The sequence below is a fragment of the Dermacentor silvarum genome, chromosome 9 (genome assembly GCF_013339745.2).
Source record: "Dermacentor silvarum isolate Dsil-2018 chromosome 9, BIME_Dsil_1.4, whole genome shotgun sequence".
NCBI lineage: Eukaryota > Metazoa > Arthropoda > Arachnida > Ixodida > Ixodidae > Dermacentor > Dermacentor silvarum.
Window position 1 is genome coordinate 147,945,922 of NC_051162.1, and position 19,278 is coordinate 147,965,199.

The window sequence follows — 19,278 nt, forward strand, 5'->3', positions numbered from 1 at the left end:
AGACAAATGCGCCATTATGTTGCGAATATTTGTTCCTGCATGTTTTTTTTCAGGTCGCCAGCTCGCGTCTTCGTAAGCAAGGCATTACTGTTGTGTTATCGTACAAAATTCAATTCCTGATCTCGAGTTTGCCGTATTCGTGCACTTTCATCGGTATTTCCCCCCCTATTCTTTCTGCCCAATTGACCTTCTCGGTTCCTCTCACTTTCTTTACGTTGATTCTGGCTTGTTAACTTGTAATTCCAATTAACCTGTATACGTGGTTCCCAACATTGATGATATCTTTTTCTACTCTGCGTTCAGGAATTTGAAAAGTAGAGATGCCCTGCACAGATGCGCGGGCGGGGGTGGGGGGAGGGAGAGGTGGAAGCGCCATCTGGCGATGTTGCAGAAGACCTAGCTTGGTGTCACGTGACTGCTATCATCAGCACCATTGGTGGAAGCGGGCGCGACATCGCTATGTGCTATTTTCTCTACCCTCGACACGCCTCCACGGGTGAGTGCGAGCAGCTCGTGCGAGAAATCGCGCCATGTGGTTTCAGCTGCATGGCGCTACGATTTTTATGGCAATATTAAAACTTCAGTCACACGAACTGTCGATTGTACGACATTGATTGTTAATCGTTAGTATCCTTACCGTGAGCGTGTCAATATCGGCGAGATTCCATTCCCAGCCAAGGACGCATTGGCGTCTTTTCCAGAGCTCTATGAAAATGGTGGCTGCGAAAAGCGTGAGAAACGGGCCCATTACTTCACACGCTCTTTAATACTTGGTTGGCTTAATAATGCCCAAAGCTGCAGTAAAGTTTTTGTAAGGATAAACGTTAGCAATTATCCAAAGGATTCGTTGATAGCCGTAACTTGCCACCTGATGGCTAAAGTAACGTTTTCGGCGTGCGGGAGAAGCGAAGTCGTTACTAAGATGACGAAATTAGAGTTTAACACATGAGATCTAGAATAGTTAATTGTTGGGCTAGTTGGTTCTGCATAACTGAACAAGTAACTCAGCGCAATATAAAAGACAGAAACAAGAAAGGGACAAACAAGGACAAGCGCTTGTCCTTGTTTGTCCCTTTCTTGTTTCTGTCTTTTATATTGCGCTGAGTTACTTGTTCAGTTAACACATGAGATGCAAGGACGAATAATAAAACTGATTCGTTCAACAAAGGTCCATGAATTTTTTGAAGAAATACCTCAACAAAACTGGTTTATATTGCAGCCTGTTACGCTTTTGCAATGATTTAAGTTTTTTCTTTACACCTACGTTGTGACACACATGATGTGAATCAATAAATGCATGATGAAAGGACGGCACACGCTCCTTCAACGGGTGTAAACGGTCCTTTTAGTGCATGCGATGTTTAATTAAAAGAAATGGCAATGAAAGTGTACTTATCATTATTATTGCTCTACTGCTTATGCTATGTTGTTGCGAACTTTTCAACAGTGAATTTTAGCACCTTTGCAGCGAGCAATTTCTGATTGATTGCTAAATAATCTAGTGAGTAACATTAGCTCGTATGCGTGTGGAGCGTAACGAAATAGAGCAGACATGAAGCATGCAACAGTCGAGGTGCTTACCCCAAAGTGCCATGAATATTGAAAAACCAACGGTGGCCGGGTTATCAAACATGTACACGATCTGCAGTAGAGATGGCAGAGATAAATGCTTGCGCGTGTGTCCACTCCGAAACACCGAAATTAAGTACTGAGGCAGCACAGTTACGTTTTGCATAAAATACATTGCTTAATTGTTATTAGACAACACTATGCTTTGGACACAATACTTAGGTGAACCGTCACAGCACAACTTAGTAAAATTCATCGTCATTTTCGTGCACAAATATCAATCTCGTTGGCCACTAAAGTAAAGAAACAAGCATTTGTAACGTTTAGTCATACAAAACAATCAGAAAGCTTCCCCTCAGCAGCTTCTACTTCAATACAAGGGAACGGAGAAACCATTTTGTTCGGCATCCCCTGCACCGAATTTGATGAGGTTTATAGTATTAAGAGCGTTAGAACCACACATGGAACAGAAGAGAGAGCAGAGCGCCGAATCTTTTCTACCTTCTGTTGCTCTTGTGATGTTAAACAAAACTTTTACCAACAAGTCGAATCTGACACACTTCGATCTTGATGAGGCTTGTTGCAATAAAAACAGCTAAACTATTGATCGTTTGGAGCATTGCTTTTACTTCGGCCCATGATGTATTGCAAAAATTATTGAAAATTGTGAAGTAGAAAAAGAAAACAAAACTCAGGCATGAAGTTCTCAACTGGCGAGAAGACTGATCAGAGGGGTCCCGATTTTTTGTTTGTCACAATATAATGCTGTGACAGACAATGAAACTAGAGAAAGCATAGATGATGCCAAATATTATGTTTACTCGAAATGTGTAAATGATCAGTCTGCTACATTTGTTGCTGCCACTAATCATACGACAGACCAGATAGTTCTTAAACACATGTGTATAGGGCTCTGGTCCATGTATTGCAATTCTGTGCCGTATTCAGTCAGTCAACGGTTTGGAACCATACTAATAAAAGAGTTTGGCGTTGCGCTGCTAAGCACGAGGGCCCGGGATCAAATCCCGGCCACGCGGCCGCATTTAGATGGGGCCGAAATGCAAAAACGCCCGTGTCCCTGCATTGGAGCACGTTAAATATTCCCTGGTGGTCAAAATTATTGTGGAGTCCCCCACTACGGCGTACCTCATAATCAAATCGTGGTTTTGGCACATAATACCCCAGAATTCAATTCAAAAGAGTCATGACTCATGATTTACATTATTTCTCGTCGTCTGCTAATTATTATAAAGCGATGGAGATGCCTGCACTAAAGTAGAGCCTGCAGGTTGCATGACTATACGATTAGACATTCTCGCTCGGTTTTGCTCAGCTGAACCATTTATTGCTGGCGGCTCTCAGATTGGCGGTCTTACGCAGAAATTTGTAAGGACTTTTGGAGTGACTTCAAGCTATAAAAATGACTGCGCTATTTTTGCATGGTTGTACGTGCTTCGAGTACTGCAGAGATTTTATCAGTTCACTGCGAACTGATCTTGTGTAGTTTTTCTGTATACAAAAGAATATTACTTGCCTTGCTAAAAGTGCACTTAGTGTAAAGGTAGTCATAAGTACAACGCTTCTTGCAGCCAGGACAGAGGACGAAACTTCCGGCGATGTTGGGGTCGCAGGTCTCTCTCCTGGAAAGGAACACACATGATACTTTTGTCTCCTTAGCACTAATGAGTACAGAGTACCAGGCGTAGCACATTTTCTTGCATGCTACTCATCAAATAATTTGACGAAGGGAAGGAAAGGCCCTAGAAGAAGAAAGGTATCAGAATAGAAAGAAACCGAATGAAAGAGTCAATTTCTTGTGATATTAATGTTATAATAGCCGCTCTAGGACATGAAGGCAGGTGTATAGTACAGAACTACTAATCTTGATGCTTAATGCGGCAAAAGATTCCATTCTTCATGAGAGAAGGGAGTCACAGTTTCCACAGAAAGATTATTGCACGTGTGTTTCACAGTAGAAAACGTTCGTACAAGCACAACGTCTGCACAAACAATTGCCGCCTCCAATAAAATGAGCTTTGCGTTTTTTTGGAAGTAAATTTGCCCCACAACAATATCCGCTACCACTTTAGAATTCATTTCCCATCAACTGTGTCTTCTGCGCATCGAAATGACTTTCTTCGCTGTAGTGCTCGAAGCACTGCTGAGAAGCGATGCAAACGTAGTCCCTTACAACATAAGTGCAGCTAAGAGAAACACACGAGGAACAGATTGCCAACATAATGTACGTACTCGGCTACCAGTATGTGACAAAGGTGCCCTCAAAGGAGCGCAGTATATTGAAATTAGGGCAGAGGTGTCAGGGAGGGCGTGGCCAAATTCGCATGACACAATCAATCAATCAATAATCAATTAATTATTTGAGCTTTATTGTTTCTGATACATTAATGACATGTCATTTTTATACAGGTTTTCAAGTGTTCTTTATCAAGCTTTCTTATACAATTTTCTTATACACGTTTTCTTTATCCCCACTAGATAAAAGTGTTGTGCGAGATTCAGCGAGAAAAGATGTGAGCGAGACGCTTAGGGTAGAAAGCCTTCATATGAGCCTTGCAAAAAGGCTCCCTAGCTGAGACCAGGGTGTATGATATACTATTCGCTGAATGAGCTGGACCACGCCTACTAGCACCGCAATGTCTCCTTTTATTGCGGTAGCAATTATATGGACACTTCAAGCGGATTTCTGCCGTCGGCGTCAGCCATCGCCGTGAGGTTCCTGTATAAAGTCCAAGGGCGATAAAATCGTCGCCGCGCGCCGTATGCGCGAGTGAAAGCGCGCGGGGACGCGCGCTATCACGGAGAGCGAACGGACGGCGGAGAGCAAACGCGACTTCCGTCGCGCGAGAGGCCGTGGGGGTATGGGAGGGAGGGAGGGGGGCGACGCTGTGCTGCGGCACCAAATGCGTATCTTGCAACCGGGCGCAAGGGGAACTGGCGACGCAATCTCCCACGCGAAAGGAGGAAAACGGGAAGGCAGCGTGGGAGGGAGGGGGGGGGATTACTCTGCCAACAAATGCGTTCTTGTACTTTGAGCCGGTACGGGCTGCCGGTGTTGTCGCGCGCACCGTATATTGCAAGCTATCTCCACACGGCTCTGACCTTTTTAGGCGCCGTGCATTCGCCGCTCAGTTTTCGTTGAAGCGACAGACCGCACGAACCTTCGCTCGCTGCTGCGGCTGCGCTTGCTGCCAGCGTTTTGACAATGGTTGTCTGCGGTCATCGAGTGTGATCTATTCATGTTTGCTTGTGCGTGCTGACACCACGCTTGTTAATTCAGTTAGTAAGCGAATGAGTCCAAGTTTATGCAGCCGATAAAACTACTATCCCTACTCCGAATAGCTCTCTACTAATTTGCTATCGCAATTGATGCTTCGCCTTTCGGGCGAAACTGCGACATTTTGTTGAAGGCACGTGTTTGTTCTAATATGCTTACATTTCCGCGGGTAGCCTCAGATGCGATATCCGATAGTTTGACCAATCAATCAATCAATCAATCAATATCAATCACAATGTTTTATTGTGTTTTACTGGGGCAAATAGGTATGAGAAAGGGTGCATCAAAGCGAACACTGTAAAACATCACAAATTCGTATTTATACTATCTGAAATAATGCGCATCCTATCACTACACTAAAGCAGCAAGCGAATAAAAGAAATAGTGGTTCTTTCAAGTTCCAATAGATGTCATGCGTAAAAAAACGACGACTACCACCAAGGTCTGGCCATGTGCCTATTTGTGACTGGCTGTTATTTTGGAGCAGTAGGTTCTTGGAACTTGCGTGCTAAATATCATTTGATATTAACTTGATGAACGTTAGCTTGCGAGAAATATTAAGAAACGTCAGCTTTAAATGGAAGCAAGCATGAATAATCTTGATGAAGATGACTATTAGGGCTATACGACACAAATGATTTTGTAGCTCTACGGCGCTAAAATGAAGTTTGTAATGTATTTGAGCCTGCTTACATTACAACTGCTTACAACAGTTTGAGTGCCAGTTCGCATGGCTCGCGAATAGCATTACTTAAACAAGCACTACTGCACAAGTATTCGTGCTGTTTTTATAAGTTTTCTTCCGTTAATATATTTGCCCCTGCCGACTTTCTTGGCATATATTAAGGAAATAAACTGAGCATTGTAACAGTATCATTACCATCAGTAAGCGTACTCGCTTTAGACTCACGTAGCTCAGTTACTTACGTAGGCGTGTTTGTGGCCATTTCGAAGATTCCGTACAACGTCGTCATAACGCCCACTACAGCGGGGAGAAATAGCATGGACGTGTAGAAACCTAGCCAGGCGAAGTAGAGGCCAGTCTTCTCGCCGAAGTAGCGCCTGCGACGCAAATGTTTGAAAAACACGCGCTGTTAGGGAATTCTTTGCTTTCTTGGCATTACTTAATCACTGGCGTCATTTTCTCCTTAGATGGATGCAGCTACACACTCCCAGTATGGTTTGTAATTTTGCTTTAGCGGTGACCGCGGCCGAACGAAGACCAGGTGATTGAGACAGATAACACGCTCCAGTGTGTAAGACTCACTTTCAATAATCCTCAAGAAGCGTATCAGGTACTTTAGTCGAAAAAGTAGGCTGGAAGTGACGATTTGCTTAGATAATCTGGAGGATACAGCAGGAATTGTCTAAGGTAATTAGCTTCTGATAACGTTTATGTACTTTTATAAGTATTATCAAAATAATCACTATAAAGTTACTTGAACTCAATTTGCGGTTGTTTGAGCTGTATTACTCTTCGAGCAATCCAGCTCAAATAGTGACACAACTCAAACAGTAAAAAAAAAAAAAAAAGGATGCAAAAACAAAGACCTGTGGCAACGTTTCCGCACCAGCCGCCATGACGTTTGGCGGCGTCTGTTGGGGACCAGTTAACTATTTAGCAGTAAAGTTGGATTACATCGTATTTTAAGAAATTCGCTGACTGAAGTTAACAAGTTTCAACAATTTTTATTCAGCCATAACGGCCCAACTACGCTAAAAACACATTGAAACCCTTGACATCACACCAGCGTACGAGCGCTAGAACTTCAGTGCGAAATTTAGAAAAAGAAAGAGAGCAAACTTTACATTTATATTCTCTTCTAACAATGAACCTGCTGCTACGAAATTGACGAGAATAGTTTTTTTAAAGAATAGTTGATCTGGCTAAGCAGACTTAGTGTTTTTCTTTAGCGTCCCTTTTAGGCTTATGAATATTCTGATCGTTTTGATTAATTGACCATGACCAGATGAAACCAATATTTTCACATAATTCCTATCTTCCTCTGAACGACTCGTGCCTATAGTGAATAAAAATGCACTTCTACCAATTTACTTACTAAACGTTCCCCAATTCTGTATCACATACGCACCGATGCCATATTACTAAAGTTAAAAATGATTAAATTTATTTTTATATACTTCGTTCCTGCTTTATGCTTCAATGTTTTCTCAAATCAAGAAGTTTTCTTGTGCAACGAAGTTTGGGCAAACAATTACAACCAACTTGCTTTACTGTTCATTAGACTCGATTAAACACCGAAGCATAGGCGTACCATTTGCACCTCGTTGAAAATCGGGCGGATTCAGTACTCCAAGGAACCAACCTGATTAGGACCAACGGCTGCTGCTTGTACCAGGATGCCGGTCGGGCCCATTCGCTGTAGAGTAGCTGTCGCGCCATGAACATGAAGAATCACAGCAGATTGAGATTTTTACGCAGAAAGGGTTGCTTACTTAATAACATCTAAAAGCTGGTCACTAAGCTTGGGAAAAGTTGCGTCATATGAGTTTTATTTTGTTGTTCACTTTCTTCTACATAAAGAGCAACAAGCTCTAAGACCCTGACAAAAGTTGCCCCTGTTGTAGTTCGACATGCAGGTATATGTGATAGTTCAACCTGAGCATATGTGATATGCGGAGGTCGTTTTACGTGCACTCTGCAGACATTTCGCGAAGTACATTCTACACACGCGTTACACATTGAGATGATTAATATGAAAAGTATTACGTTCGCATTAAAGGAATTTATATTCAAGTAACCAACCCTTCGTTCAGTAGGAACTTCTGTAAGAGGATCGAACGATCCGCTGCCACAGGGACCCTGCAAATAGGCGCCAAAATGTGAATGAGCGGCGCTATCAGAGTGTGGCGTTATAATCATATTGCTTTTAAACACAAAGCCAACTTATGAGAGAGCATGAGCCCTATAGTTTGAACACGCTATTAAGAAAGATGTCGCGCGCCTAGCATGTCTGACTTCTTCTGCGCTCTACCTTATATTGCAAAAAAAAAACGCTGGTGGTGGTGATGGTAGAAGCTATAAATATAGGTTAAGCTTGGGTGTCGATAGTGGAGCTTTTCTTTCAATATCATGGAGAGTCATCGCCGCCATAACTAAGTGAACCAGCGTCACCTAGGGACAAAGGAAGCCAACACGAAACTTCTTTGTGGGTCTGACGGCTCGTACGAAAAAACACCAAGTGTTGCAAGCACCCTTTCCGGATGCAGACCTTTATTCTGTGGGACCTCAAGAACCGTGTACCTTTAAGCACGACGACATGAGTACGACCAAAGAAAGCGTTCAATGTCTCATGCCTCTTAAACGAGAGGCAAAGCGGGAAACGAATGGAACAAGTGTTACAGTGCCCATTCGAGCATCACACGCCAATGCAGTTTGCTGTGTTCTGTTCTTTAGTTACGAACGAGATAGTTCGCAATTCCTTTATACGCAAATAACAAGTTGTACAGTGAGTACTTACGTCATGCAGAGGGTAAGCTGCCAGATAGACCTGTTCGTTGAGGAGCCTGTAAATGCCTGCAGTAGGACAAGTGGTGTGTTATCATTTCAGGCTCGGTCAATATGGCTCTTACGTGCACTTCTATGACAAACCAACACTAGCAAACATGTATGTTAGCTCATCTAAAGATGAAGCAATGAAGACGTCCTACTATTTATTACTTTTGTTGTTTTTGCTTCCTACAAATATGGCAGCGTTTTTATGTTATGGTAATATGGCATGGTAACTGGGGAACATTAAAATCATGTTTGTTCTTTATAGAGCAGAAATAGCAAATCAGCATCGCAGAAATTGACATAAACTTTAGATTGTCAACAATTTTAGGTTCAACTCACAGTGATATTCACCGAAAAACAAGTAATAAAGATGCACACTTTGGAGCTTGGCACTTGATTTCAAGCACATTCTCTCATAAATGTGCATTTATTCAGAGGTTGGCAAGACAGCAAATTTATCTACTAGTGCTAATGTCGTACTGAGCCTTACGCCATCTGAACTATAAAAGAAAAGGTGGTATACACCCAATTTCTCTCACCTTTTTGTCGATCATTGTCATCGTACGTAGTTCGCATAAGTACTTCCCACGCAATCCGGCTCCGAATGGCTTGCGAGAAAAATGACTCTTTGTTTTTTATTATGTACCTGCATGCAAACATAAGTATAAGGAAACAAGAAATTTTCAGCTGTTAGGAAATGTTAAATATAACTGTGGCATTGCTTACTTAGTGAGTTATTTAACCGTATACACAGTATATCTTTCGGTTGAACTCTTGCACTTTTCATGCAAAGCCCGAAGAAAGGGCTAATGGAAAAGCCAATATTATGCGTATGGATTACAAGGATGGCAGCACACCAATCTAAAAATACCTTTTCGTGGAACTTCAATAATGTTTATTTTTAGTTCGCGAGTTCTTGTGGGGGGTGGGGTAGACTTGCATAGTTTAGTACTTTACTTTTATATGCAATAAAATTTATCTGCGCAACCTAATAGAAAAACATGATGAAACGTGGATACACGTCTCATCATGTGACACCGGAACTCGTGAACCGGAATTCTCGTGACACCGGAAATCGGAAAGAAAATTACATTGTTTCACAACGGACAATTTATAACTGCCATTTGTGACGACGGCGTTAACAAACATCGCACCAAATTTTGTAACACAAAAAAATGTTTATTTCCCCCAGCTCTCCCAGAAAAAGGAAGAGAAAAAAAAAAGCAAGACGCCCTTCACTGGCGTCAGTCGAGAATAAAATGTATAGTTTAGTGTGAGTTTAGGCATTGCGACAAATTAGGATACAGCCCTGATTGTCGACCAACGGAGCATCAGCTCTGGTCGCTACATTTCGCCATGGGCGTAAATTATGGGAATCTAGGTAGTGACAGATAACATAACACCACCTGATCACGCACAGACATATATACAAAAACAGGCAAAGGGTAGAGGTTCACCGGTACTGTCTTGCATCAGGGAAACACACACGCACACGGTACTACACCAAGCGACAAACACGAGGAACACTATGTCGAAGGAAGGCTTTGGCTCGCTACGAGGCAGGTGAGGGATATGTGGCCACTACGGAGGAAAGGCCGGGGTGAACACTGCGGGTGTGCTACGTCTACTACTGGGAGCAAGTCGCACGGCGCCCCTTAAATTGGCAGCTCCTTATGCGGTGACGTAATAGTTCAGCGGAAACCCGCTAGGTGGAGAGAAGTAATTAAAGTAATCCTTATGCGGTGCTTCGTAGTCGACAGCAAGACGGGACATTGTTTGCAGATTGCAAAGGGAGTGTCATGGCCAAGGTTAAATGCGAAGTGACCTATTAAAAATGAATAAATTTTGATTTATGTTTAGTCTCCGACTTGCGAATAAGTAAGTTAATTCTGCAGTGAAATGTGTCTTTTTTCTGTTTTCATATTGCGGTGTATTTCGTATTTATTGCAAAAATCTGGGATAGTTGGAACTTATAAGACATTGATGTGCTATTGGCCTTATTCTGATCTCCTGCAATGATCTCTTTTTCAGGAGCTGGAAATGTCTCTGACGTGTACTTTCTATTCGCATCTTTTGAATTTCTATATTTATTAGTTCTCCTGCTTTGCAACTGGTGTTCTTAATTTGATTTCGTTATTTCGTAGGTTCTACCAGATAAATGAGGTGATAATTCAGTACATGACTAAGGGATCATCTTCTGTCTGCATGTAACCATTTTAACAACAGAACATAAAGCAATAATTTGATTCTGATTCTGAATTATAATGCGGAAGTTATGTGATTTTGTATTATAAGGCTGTATTTTGCTTTCCCGTACAAAGGGTGGTTTGTTACTCCTCAAACATCTAACAGAACACACTAATACGTTTTCTGCTTTGAACACGTGCTTCAAATATTGCAATATTATTTTCGGTTCCCACGTTCCACAGTGGTGCATCGTTTACCTACACGCCCCCAATGCAAATTGACCTAACAATTAGAAGCTATTGAGATTTGTTCAAAACAACAATTTCACACATCATAATACATATCACGTATTATGCGATTCAAACTCAGCTCTAGCACGCGCCCTTGCAAAATTAGAACAATCGGATGCCTTGTGTTCTAACCCTATTACGAGCTACCAAGCTTACATTGAGGGTGCGGCGATTACATCAGCTGTCCTACAAAGACAGCACAAGCGCACAGAACAAGAAAGCATAATATCCGCGATAATCTCAGGCAATTATTATATCGGGAAACAACATAAGAATGCTGCAAGTTATCTGTTTACAGGGTTTAAGCCAGATGCTAATCATAGCTCGCGTTGTTCTTCCCATTCCTTTAGGAGATGTTTGTATCTTTGCATAACGTTTGTGTCCTTGCTCTTACAAAGATCTGGTTTTACTTGCGGCACAATTAGTACTGAGACAATTCAGAAATTGAAGTTGTTTTAAGCCAATTGACTTTTCTCTATTCTTTTCTATTGCTCGCTGAATAGGCCCGTTTCAACTAACCCATTTAATCACTATGCTTTCTACCCACCACCTTAGACCAGTGGAAGTGACCTTTCTGCTGCTCAGCACAAGGTCGCGGGTTTGATTCCCGACCGCGGCCGCAACATTTCGATGGGAGCGAAATGGAAACGCACTCGTGCACCTTGCACATGCTGAAGATTACCAGCTGGCCAAAATAGATCCTGGTCCCTCCACTACGGCTTATATGCTACGTAGCCCCAATGTTAAACGCCATGAAAGTTAACGCCCAGGGAGACGTTAAAACAAAGTGAATGATTCCCTATGTTTCGATCCTAAGCGTGGCTGGACGTCGTGCGACCTGCTCCCTTGCATGCGTGCACTTGAAGCTCGACGCACTTACGAATTGTCATCTTCTTCTTCACCGCTGTGCGACCAATGACAATACGCGCCGACCAACGTCACCGGAAAAAGCCACAGTGAGAAAGACGAAGCGTTACTCACCCAAAACTTCTCAGCGCACAATACCGCGGTGTTTGTCGCCAACAGCATTATTTTCTTTTTCTCAGCTTTGTGCTGCATTCGGCAACTACTGCCCTTCAACGTAATTTCCATTCGATGGACCGGTCACAAAACGCCATCAACAATTTTCTCTCTGATGTATTAAGTTTTTTTTTTTTTGTAGACGACAAAGAGACAGTGGCTCTTCAATACAATAGTTGCGTTTTTGATATACTGGAGCAAAGCTTCAGCTATGAATGGTCGAATCAATTACCAAATAGTTAATTGCTCTACAAATTAGGTTATAACTGAACTAACATCTCTTTATATTGATGTACTCTCCATGGTCGGAAGTATAGGTGGACAATCTGTTCCATTTTTTTTTTCGTGATGTGGTTCTGTTTGGCAATTGCAGGGTTGAAACGGATATGTTGACGTATGAAGTGGCACCGACGAAACACACCACTTACACAATAACGCAGCCTAGATGCAAAATGTTTCATTTGATTAGTGAGCATGCAGTGTGGCGATGCTGACAACTAAGCAAGACTTGAAAGCTGGCTAATTGGTATATAATGTCTAACAAACTTGAAGCGCAAGGAAGGCGACAGCGACGAGCTGGACGGACAAGGACAAGCACTTGTCGTTCCTGTCGACCACTGTCTTCCCGCTTGCGGTTCAAGTTTATTGTTTACAATGTTAAAGAAACATTATCACAGTAATATGAGTATTAAAATCGGCAAAATTCATCTCAATTTAGAAATATTTTCTACTGCTTGAGGTGCTTGAACACAATATTCTGAGCGTGCCCTGCATAAGTACCACCCATGTTGACCTTTGCTGCGTTGGGGGACTGGAGTAGCAAGGAACCTTTGCCAGCATACGTTAGCGCGCATCTTTGACTTCATTTCATCATGCAAAGAGGAACATAGAGAGTGTCTATGAACTTGTGCCTATAGCGACATCCCAGCAGTCGTGCAGACATTCCACGTTGTTGTGTGTCGTGACTATGAATGCCACATTCTCTTTCTTCTACTTTCTTCGACATCAACGTCATTTTGTTATCGTGCAATCATTCCTTTTAGTTTCCCACTGCTGCAGTGGAAATACATGGCTAAAAGCGTGGCACCAACTTTCTCTCCTGTGCCGCATATCAGTAGTATTTTGTTTGTCATTAGGCTCACCTATGAAATGGATATTTTTGTGAAATATTTAACACTTTCCACAGTGAGTACGGTGCCGAGAATGGTCACTAGCGGCAAATTGTTAGAACAATTTATCTATGTATTTTTCTTTATTTCGTATCTAGAAACCAGGAAAAGCATTTTTCACGGGCCAAACTCAAAATAAAAAGACAAACAACCATAACGTTGAAAAAATAGCCCGAGGCTGATGCAAACGTATATACTTCCTATTCGGAGAGGCTATCTAGTCATTATTCTTTTTTATAATAATAGTAAAACGAGAGAATATAGGTCATTTAAAGAGCTGTCTATTCCTAAGTTCTAGCGATCAAGATAACAAGAAATGTAATTAAGTTACAAGACATTTTAGAAACAAGTCCATGAATTTCGGAGAACAATACCCAAAAAAACGTTATGTGAGTGCAAGGACAACACCAGTATGAACGGATCATGGAGACTTAAACAAACATATTAGTCCATGACCATAATGTAACGAAATAACGTATTACACGCATTCGAACTCAAAGAGGTCACCTAGCCAAAACGCTGCCAAATGTGACGCCTGTGCTTGCCTGACTGCCGTCAGATTAAGATATACTCACATGTGCTCTCGCTGACGCACAAACTCGGCGTTGAAGTACTGTGTTTCGTCAGGTATGAGTTCCTTGTTATAAGGGAAAGGCGTCCAAAGTTTGGCCCACAGGGCTTCCAGCGCATTGGGCTTGCCGTCGTTTTCTACTTCGGTTGCTTCACTCTCAAGCTGCAATAACGAGAAAAGTCACCGGGACAAGATCTTACTGGGCTGCTTTTGACAGAAGCAAATTAGGAAGCTCTGCTCCGAGATTGTGAATTTGGCATTCAGTGCAATGAAAGAACCAACCTTAAGTGTCGCGATTACGCAATATAAACGTGCAATCACGGGATGCTTTGCCAGAAGTACAAAACTTGTTCTTTAGCACTAGCTTGTGGTGAGGTTTATGAATGGGGACTAAAGAAACACTATGATCAAATCGAACAGCCTTCTGCCCAACTTGAGCCGCATGGTGGCATGCTGAGGAGTTAATGTAAAGAGCACTTAACCATTGCTATGCTACTATCAGCGTACAGCTACCTACAGGCCGAAAACGTACTGCTATATCAAGGAATACTAGTTAGCTACAATGGACACAATTCCTTGGCGAATTGTGTTTAACTGGGAAGTTTTCCTTAAAAGGCTACTCTGCTGGTTCTCTAGTACCTTCGCGCTCCTTTCAGTGAAAAATGTCGCCGTGTGAATGTCAACAGGTGTCAAAATAATGCCGCTTGTGGAAATTAGCACGGCGGAAGCATAATTATGGAAGAAAAAAAATACCTTGCAAATGATTGCAATACTATGTTACAGAAGGAACCATTATGATGCTACTGGCGAAGGTTTTTTATGCGGTGTCATTGACCTTTTGCTCCCAGAACCCGAAAAGGTTTCTTTCGTAACATTGTGCAGCATTAAGATGTACGATGCCTTTTCTTTTTGTATCACTGCTTGAGCTCAAGTCCATTTTACAACACGACGTTTCCTGCAACACCATGCAACAACCTATGCCATGGTACTATTATTACTGTGACGAAATATTTGGGCTGTAGAGGATGATCTATTTTTCTCTGATAGGAGGACGGTGATTCAATGACGAAGTCCGACGGAAAGATTGTGTTCTGCTCCTATTTATTGGGCAGAAATTCTACATGTAAACTACTTTCTGAATCAGTAACTTATAACAAGGCTGTCTCTGTGCAATGCTATTCAAATAATTAAGTTGCGCTACACCGGAAAATGTTTAATTAGAAAAGTTCACAAGGCCTTTTTCACATTTATTCCCTCTTGTTGACCTAAATAACATGCATGCACATGCCTTCGTACTTTTCTTTCGTGCTGCATACGAAATATCATGTGCGGACTATATAAACGAAGATATCCTGACACTTTCTACATAGGAATAAATGATCAGCTGGACCTGGGCGCCACAAATAAGATGGTCCTGCAATCACTGCTGAACACGGGACTGCTATACCAACTGTCAGCTTAAACTGGGACACTTCATGGATCAAATTGTTTCATGTCAGGCAAGTACTAAGTGCCAAACTGCGAACCGCAGCATACGAGAATGTTGTGCTGTGACATACATCAAACGGGCCGTGAAGTGGGAGTGCCGGACGAGAAGTGAAACAAGGCACAAGCACATTTCGGGCGTTATACGCACAGATGGGGTGTGGAGGTGCGAGAAACGGGCTGTGGCTGACAAACGCTGGCGCCCGACGGCGCTGTCAACGTGGGCAGTGATTGTGCTTACGGTGCGTACACAGATGCAGTAAGTCACCTACCCACGCCGACGTGTTGCGGGGTCTCCTGGAGGCTGTGCCCACCGCAGGCTGATAGCGCGGCATGGGGCGAGAGACAAGACCGCGTGGGAAACGAATTCTTTCAATCATTTAGAGAGTTTTAGCGTGTCTGTAAAGGCAAATTTATTACAGTTTACAGAATACCGCAACACCAAACAGAAGATGTGCGCGGTGATGTAGGGTGATATTTTAATGGCGTGCCCTATGACACGTGGCAGCCACAAATAATCACCTAGTCTTCGTGACCTAACCAGGCTTTAGTACACCTATAGCCTTTTGTCTATCTCTACTTTGGCGTTATAACATTACCTGTACCTGCAGCGATCTGGGCCCCATCTCTTCCCTGTTTTTTTCCACCCATACACCAATCGTCTCTTGCTTATCTGGACTGTTGACCAGGTTACCCTCGCATAAGCTTCGAACCCCAGCACTCTGGTTAGGCGATCGTTTCCTAGGGTTCTAGCTGGGTGAGTATGTGGCATTGCATTACAATATGCTAAATCGTCCCCGGATTTTATTGCGATAACAATTATATGGACACTCAAAAGCAGATTTCTGCCGTCGGCGTCGCCGTCGCCGTCGCCGTGAGGTTCCGTATGACGTCAATGGAGATGAAATCGTCGCCGCGCGCCGCCGAACGCTGTATGTGCGAGTGAAAGAGCGCGAGGGACGCGCGCTTTCACGGGGAGTGAACGCACGGCGGAGAACAAACGCGCGTTCTGCGCTGTGCTCCCTTAAGGGCTGCAGAAGTAGGCGTCTCTTTCCTCCTCTACAATCACCGTATATGTATAGTAAACGTACCTTCTTCCGACGCGCGAAAGGCTGTGGGGGAGGGGGGGGGAGGGGCAGGGAAGGGAGGCGACGTTTAGCTGCGGCACCAAGTGCCTATTTATATCAGAGGCTCCGGCAACATTCAGCAACGCCGCACGCATTTTGAGCGAACGCGGGCAAAACGCCGGCGGCGTCGACAACAGTTCTGCGTGTTGCCGGTGCTGCTGCATGTCCAAGTTTATACAGCTGATAAAGCTGCTATCATTACTCCGTATAGCTCTCTTCAAATTTGCTATCGCAATTGATGCTTCGCCTTTCAGTTGAAACTGCGACAAATTTTTTTTCTGCAGCAGACACATGGCTCACTCGATGGCATATGTTTGCGTTTATATTTATGTCCTCAGACAGCCAAAATTTTGTTTCCTCCTTTTGAATCCAATTTGCCGTCTGCGTTTATCTAACTTTATTTTTGGTTGACACTGGTTTGGTTATACTTCTAGTGGCGCTGTACTTAGTTGCCATCTTTCATGACCTCTGCATCTATGTTTTTTCCACGCTGTTGAGATACAGATATATGGGCACTTTAGCCACAGCTGTTTGCTTTCGTCCATATTGCTGAGTTTCTTTTCTTAAAACAGAGTAATATAGTTCTGCGCTTGTCTGACTTCAAAATAGACTCAACCAATGTCATCCAGCAGTGCATCAGTTGTGGTGCAACCGTGGGTCCCCAATGCCAATCGGCGCACATTACTTTGGTCAACTTGCAACTCGGTGAAGATATCTGATTTTTAAGCGTAGAACAACGCTTACTATTTCTTGCACCAACTCATATTTATTTTAGCCCCAAACTGCTCCAGGTTTCATTACAGCCGGGTAGCAGCACTGGTATCGCCATCTTGTGACGCTGGCGTCAGCTAGAGCATACAAAGCACGGCTTCCGAGATTGAGCGACACCCGCGCGCAGCCCGATCTCGGAAACCTTGCACAAAATTATATTTGCATGGATTATGTTATAACTATCTGGCGGTTCAAAAGCGTTGGCAGCAACAATAACTAGCGTATAGTGAGTGTATGTATTGTTCATTTCCTCTTTAATGAGTGAACACTGACCCAACACCGAAGCGTTCCTAACACGTTGTCGCTGAAGAAAGCGTCACAAGATGTTACTGTACGAACGCCGCATCATCTTTGGCATTCCGCTAAACCGCCAACTGTACAACTTTTACGTACAAGGAAAGCTCATTCCGATTACACCGTTGAATAAGACCTGACGCAAAAATCAAGTGTAACTTTTTGGGGGTATATAGCAGGGTTACCATTTCCTAATACTGATGCCCACTCAATTGCTATGTCTGCCCACTGGTTCCATGCGTAGGAAAGACGATTGCTTTGCCACAAGTGGTCTCAAATTACTTTTTACCTATTTATCGAAAATAATTTAAAGCAGACTGCAGGAAGAGACCAGTTCAAGCTTGCTGTCCAACTTGACTGAGGCGAAGCCGTTTACATTAAGTCACTACTTCGCTAAACTGATATTGAGCGGATAATATGTCAGTACAAAATATGGCGACCTAAGGAGCCTAAGGTGTATAAGGTGCCCTTCAGCGTTCCTGTCGTTCTGCCTACGCTACAACAAAGTATCTCGCTGAGTAATCGTCCGGCGACAGGCTTTCTGAAGCACAGAGAAATAGGACGTAGTTCAACGGTTAAGACATACGAATTGCTCATGAGGCCTATTCGATCTATAAATGCTCAATCGAGCACAAGCTGAACGATACTTAATTGTAATTTCTGCTATTCTGACGTATGGTTCTGAAGAAAGCAAAACAAAGGAGCTCCTGGGGAAATACATTGGAATGAACGAATCGTTTCTCTGGGAAAGCATTGCACCGATTCTTGACTACGCTGGTTGCATTTTATTTATTTATTTATTTATTTATTTATTTATTTATTTATTTATTTTATTTATTTATTTATTTATTTATTTATTTATTTATTTATTTATTTATTTATTTATTTATTTATTTATTTATTATACCCTCAAGGTACTGTTGTACATTGCAGAGGGGAGGGGAAAGGTAAGTACAGAGGCAAATCACACAATAGTTGGTTATAGAAAAAAATTATAAGTACAAATAAGCAAAAACTTTCGAAAAAAACGTCAACGCTAAATACGTGGAAGTCAAATATTAATAAAACAGAACAATAAATAATAAGGAAGGACGGCAAGAAAAAAGAATAAAAAAGAAATTGTCCCGGAAGTGTTAGATAATTACCTGATACAATACATGGGAATAAACATGGCAGAACATCGCAAACTTGGTATACAAAATGATAAGAATGGTAAACAGAAACTTGGAGAGCGTAGCAAAAATACAAGGCGTAACAAAAAAAAAGGAAAAAAAAAACGTAGCATGTAAAAATACCGTATAAAATATTTAAATGTAGTAGCTAAAATTTGTCGGACCTGCCGTGGTTGCACAGTGGCTATGGTGTTGGGCTGCTGAGCACGAGGTTGCGGGATCGAATCCCGGCCACGGCGGCCGCATTTCGATGGGGGCGAAATGCGAAAACACCCGTGTACTTAGATTTAGGTGCACGTTAAAGAACCCCAGGTGGTCCAAATTTCTGGAGTCCCCCACTACGGCGTGCCTCATAATCAGAACTGGTTTTGACACGTAAAACCCCATAATTTAAAAAAATTTGTCGGCTTTATTCTTTTTACGGAAATTTTTGAAAATCACAAAGTGAATAAAAAAACATCAAGATTACACCTCGGTCTGTCGGCAACAAAAAGCAATATCACAATTTCGTAAACACCTGTTGAGACATTTAAAGCGGACAAAGAAAAAGTGATGTATTATACACGGCTGTGCAATAAACTACTAATTCGCAAGTAGAAATTATTGAAATTATATATATATATATATATATATATATATATTCACTTCATATGCTACAATAGATGCAGTTTACAAAACAGAGATCTTTGTGTCTGTTGCGGAGTTATGAAATATTAAACTTTGTGCAGATTTCTTTATTACCGACCAATATTTCAAATATACCAATATACCGTTTTTTAAGCGAATGATGCCTTAAATAAAGATTCTACTT

General features: G+C 42.3%; 1 protein-coding gene across 1 annotated transcript in view; it reads right to left on the reverse strand.

Moving 5' to 3' along the window:
* Positions 1–19,278, reverse strand: part of LOC119463972 (anoctamin-4) — a 142,748-nt gene that overhangs the window by 91,970 nt on the left and 31,500 nt on the right. Inside the window, exons 8-16 of the mRNA XM_049655446.1 lie at positions 13,623–13,780; positions 8,921–9,027; positions 8,347–8,402; positions 7,632–7,688; positions 7,192–7,256; positions 5,792–5,926; positions 3,104–3,209; positions 1,582–1,642; positions 638–720 (exon numbers count right to left, since the gene is read on the reverse strand). Of these exons, the coding sequence (XP_049511403.1) occupies positions 638–720; positions 1,582–1,642; positions 3,104–3,209; positions 5,792–5,926; positions 7,192–7,256; positions 7,632–7,688; positions 8,347–8,402; positions 8,921–9,027; positions 13,623–13,780 (828 nt within the window). The remainder of the gene's footprint in view (positions 1–637; positions 721–1,581; positions 1,643–3,103; positions 3,210–5,791; positions 5,927–7,191; positions 7,257–7,631; positions 7,689–8,346; positions 8,403–8,920; positions 9,028–13,622; positions 13,781–19,278) is intronic.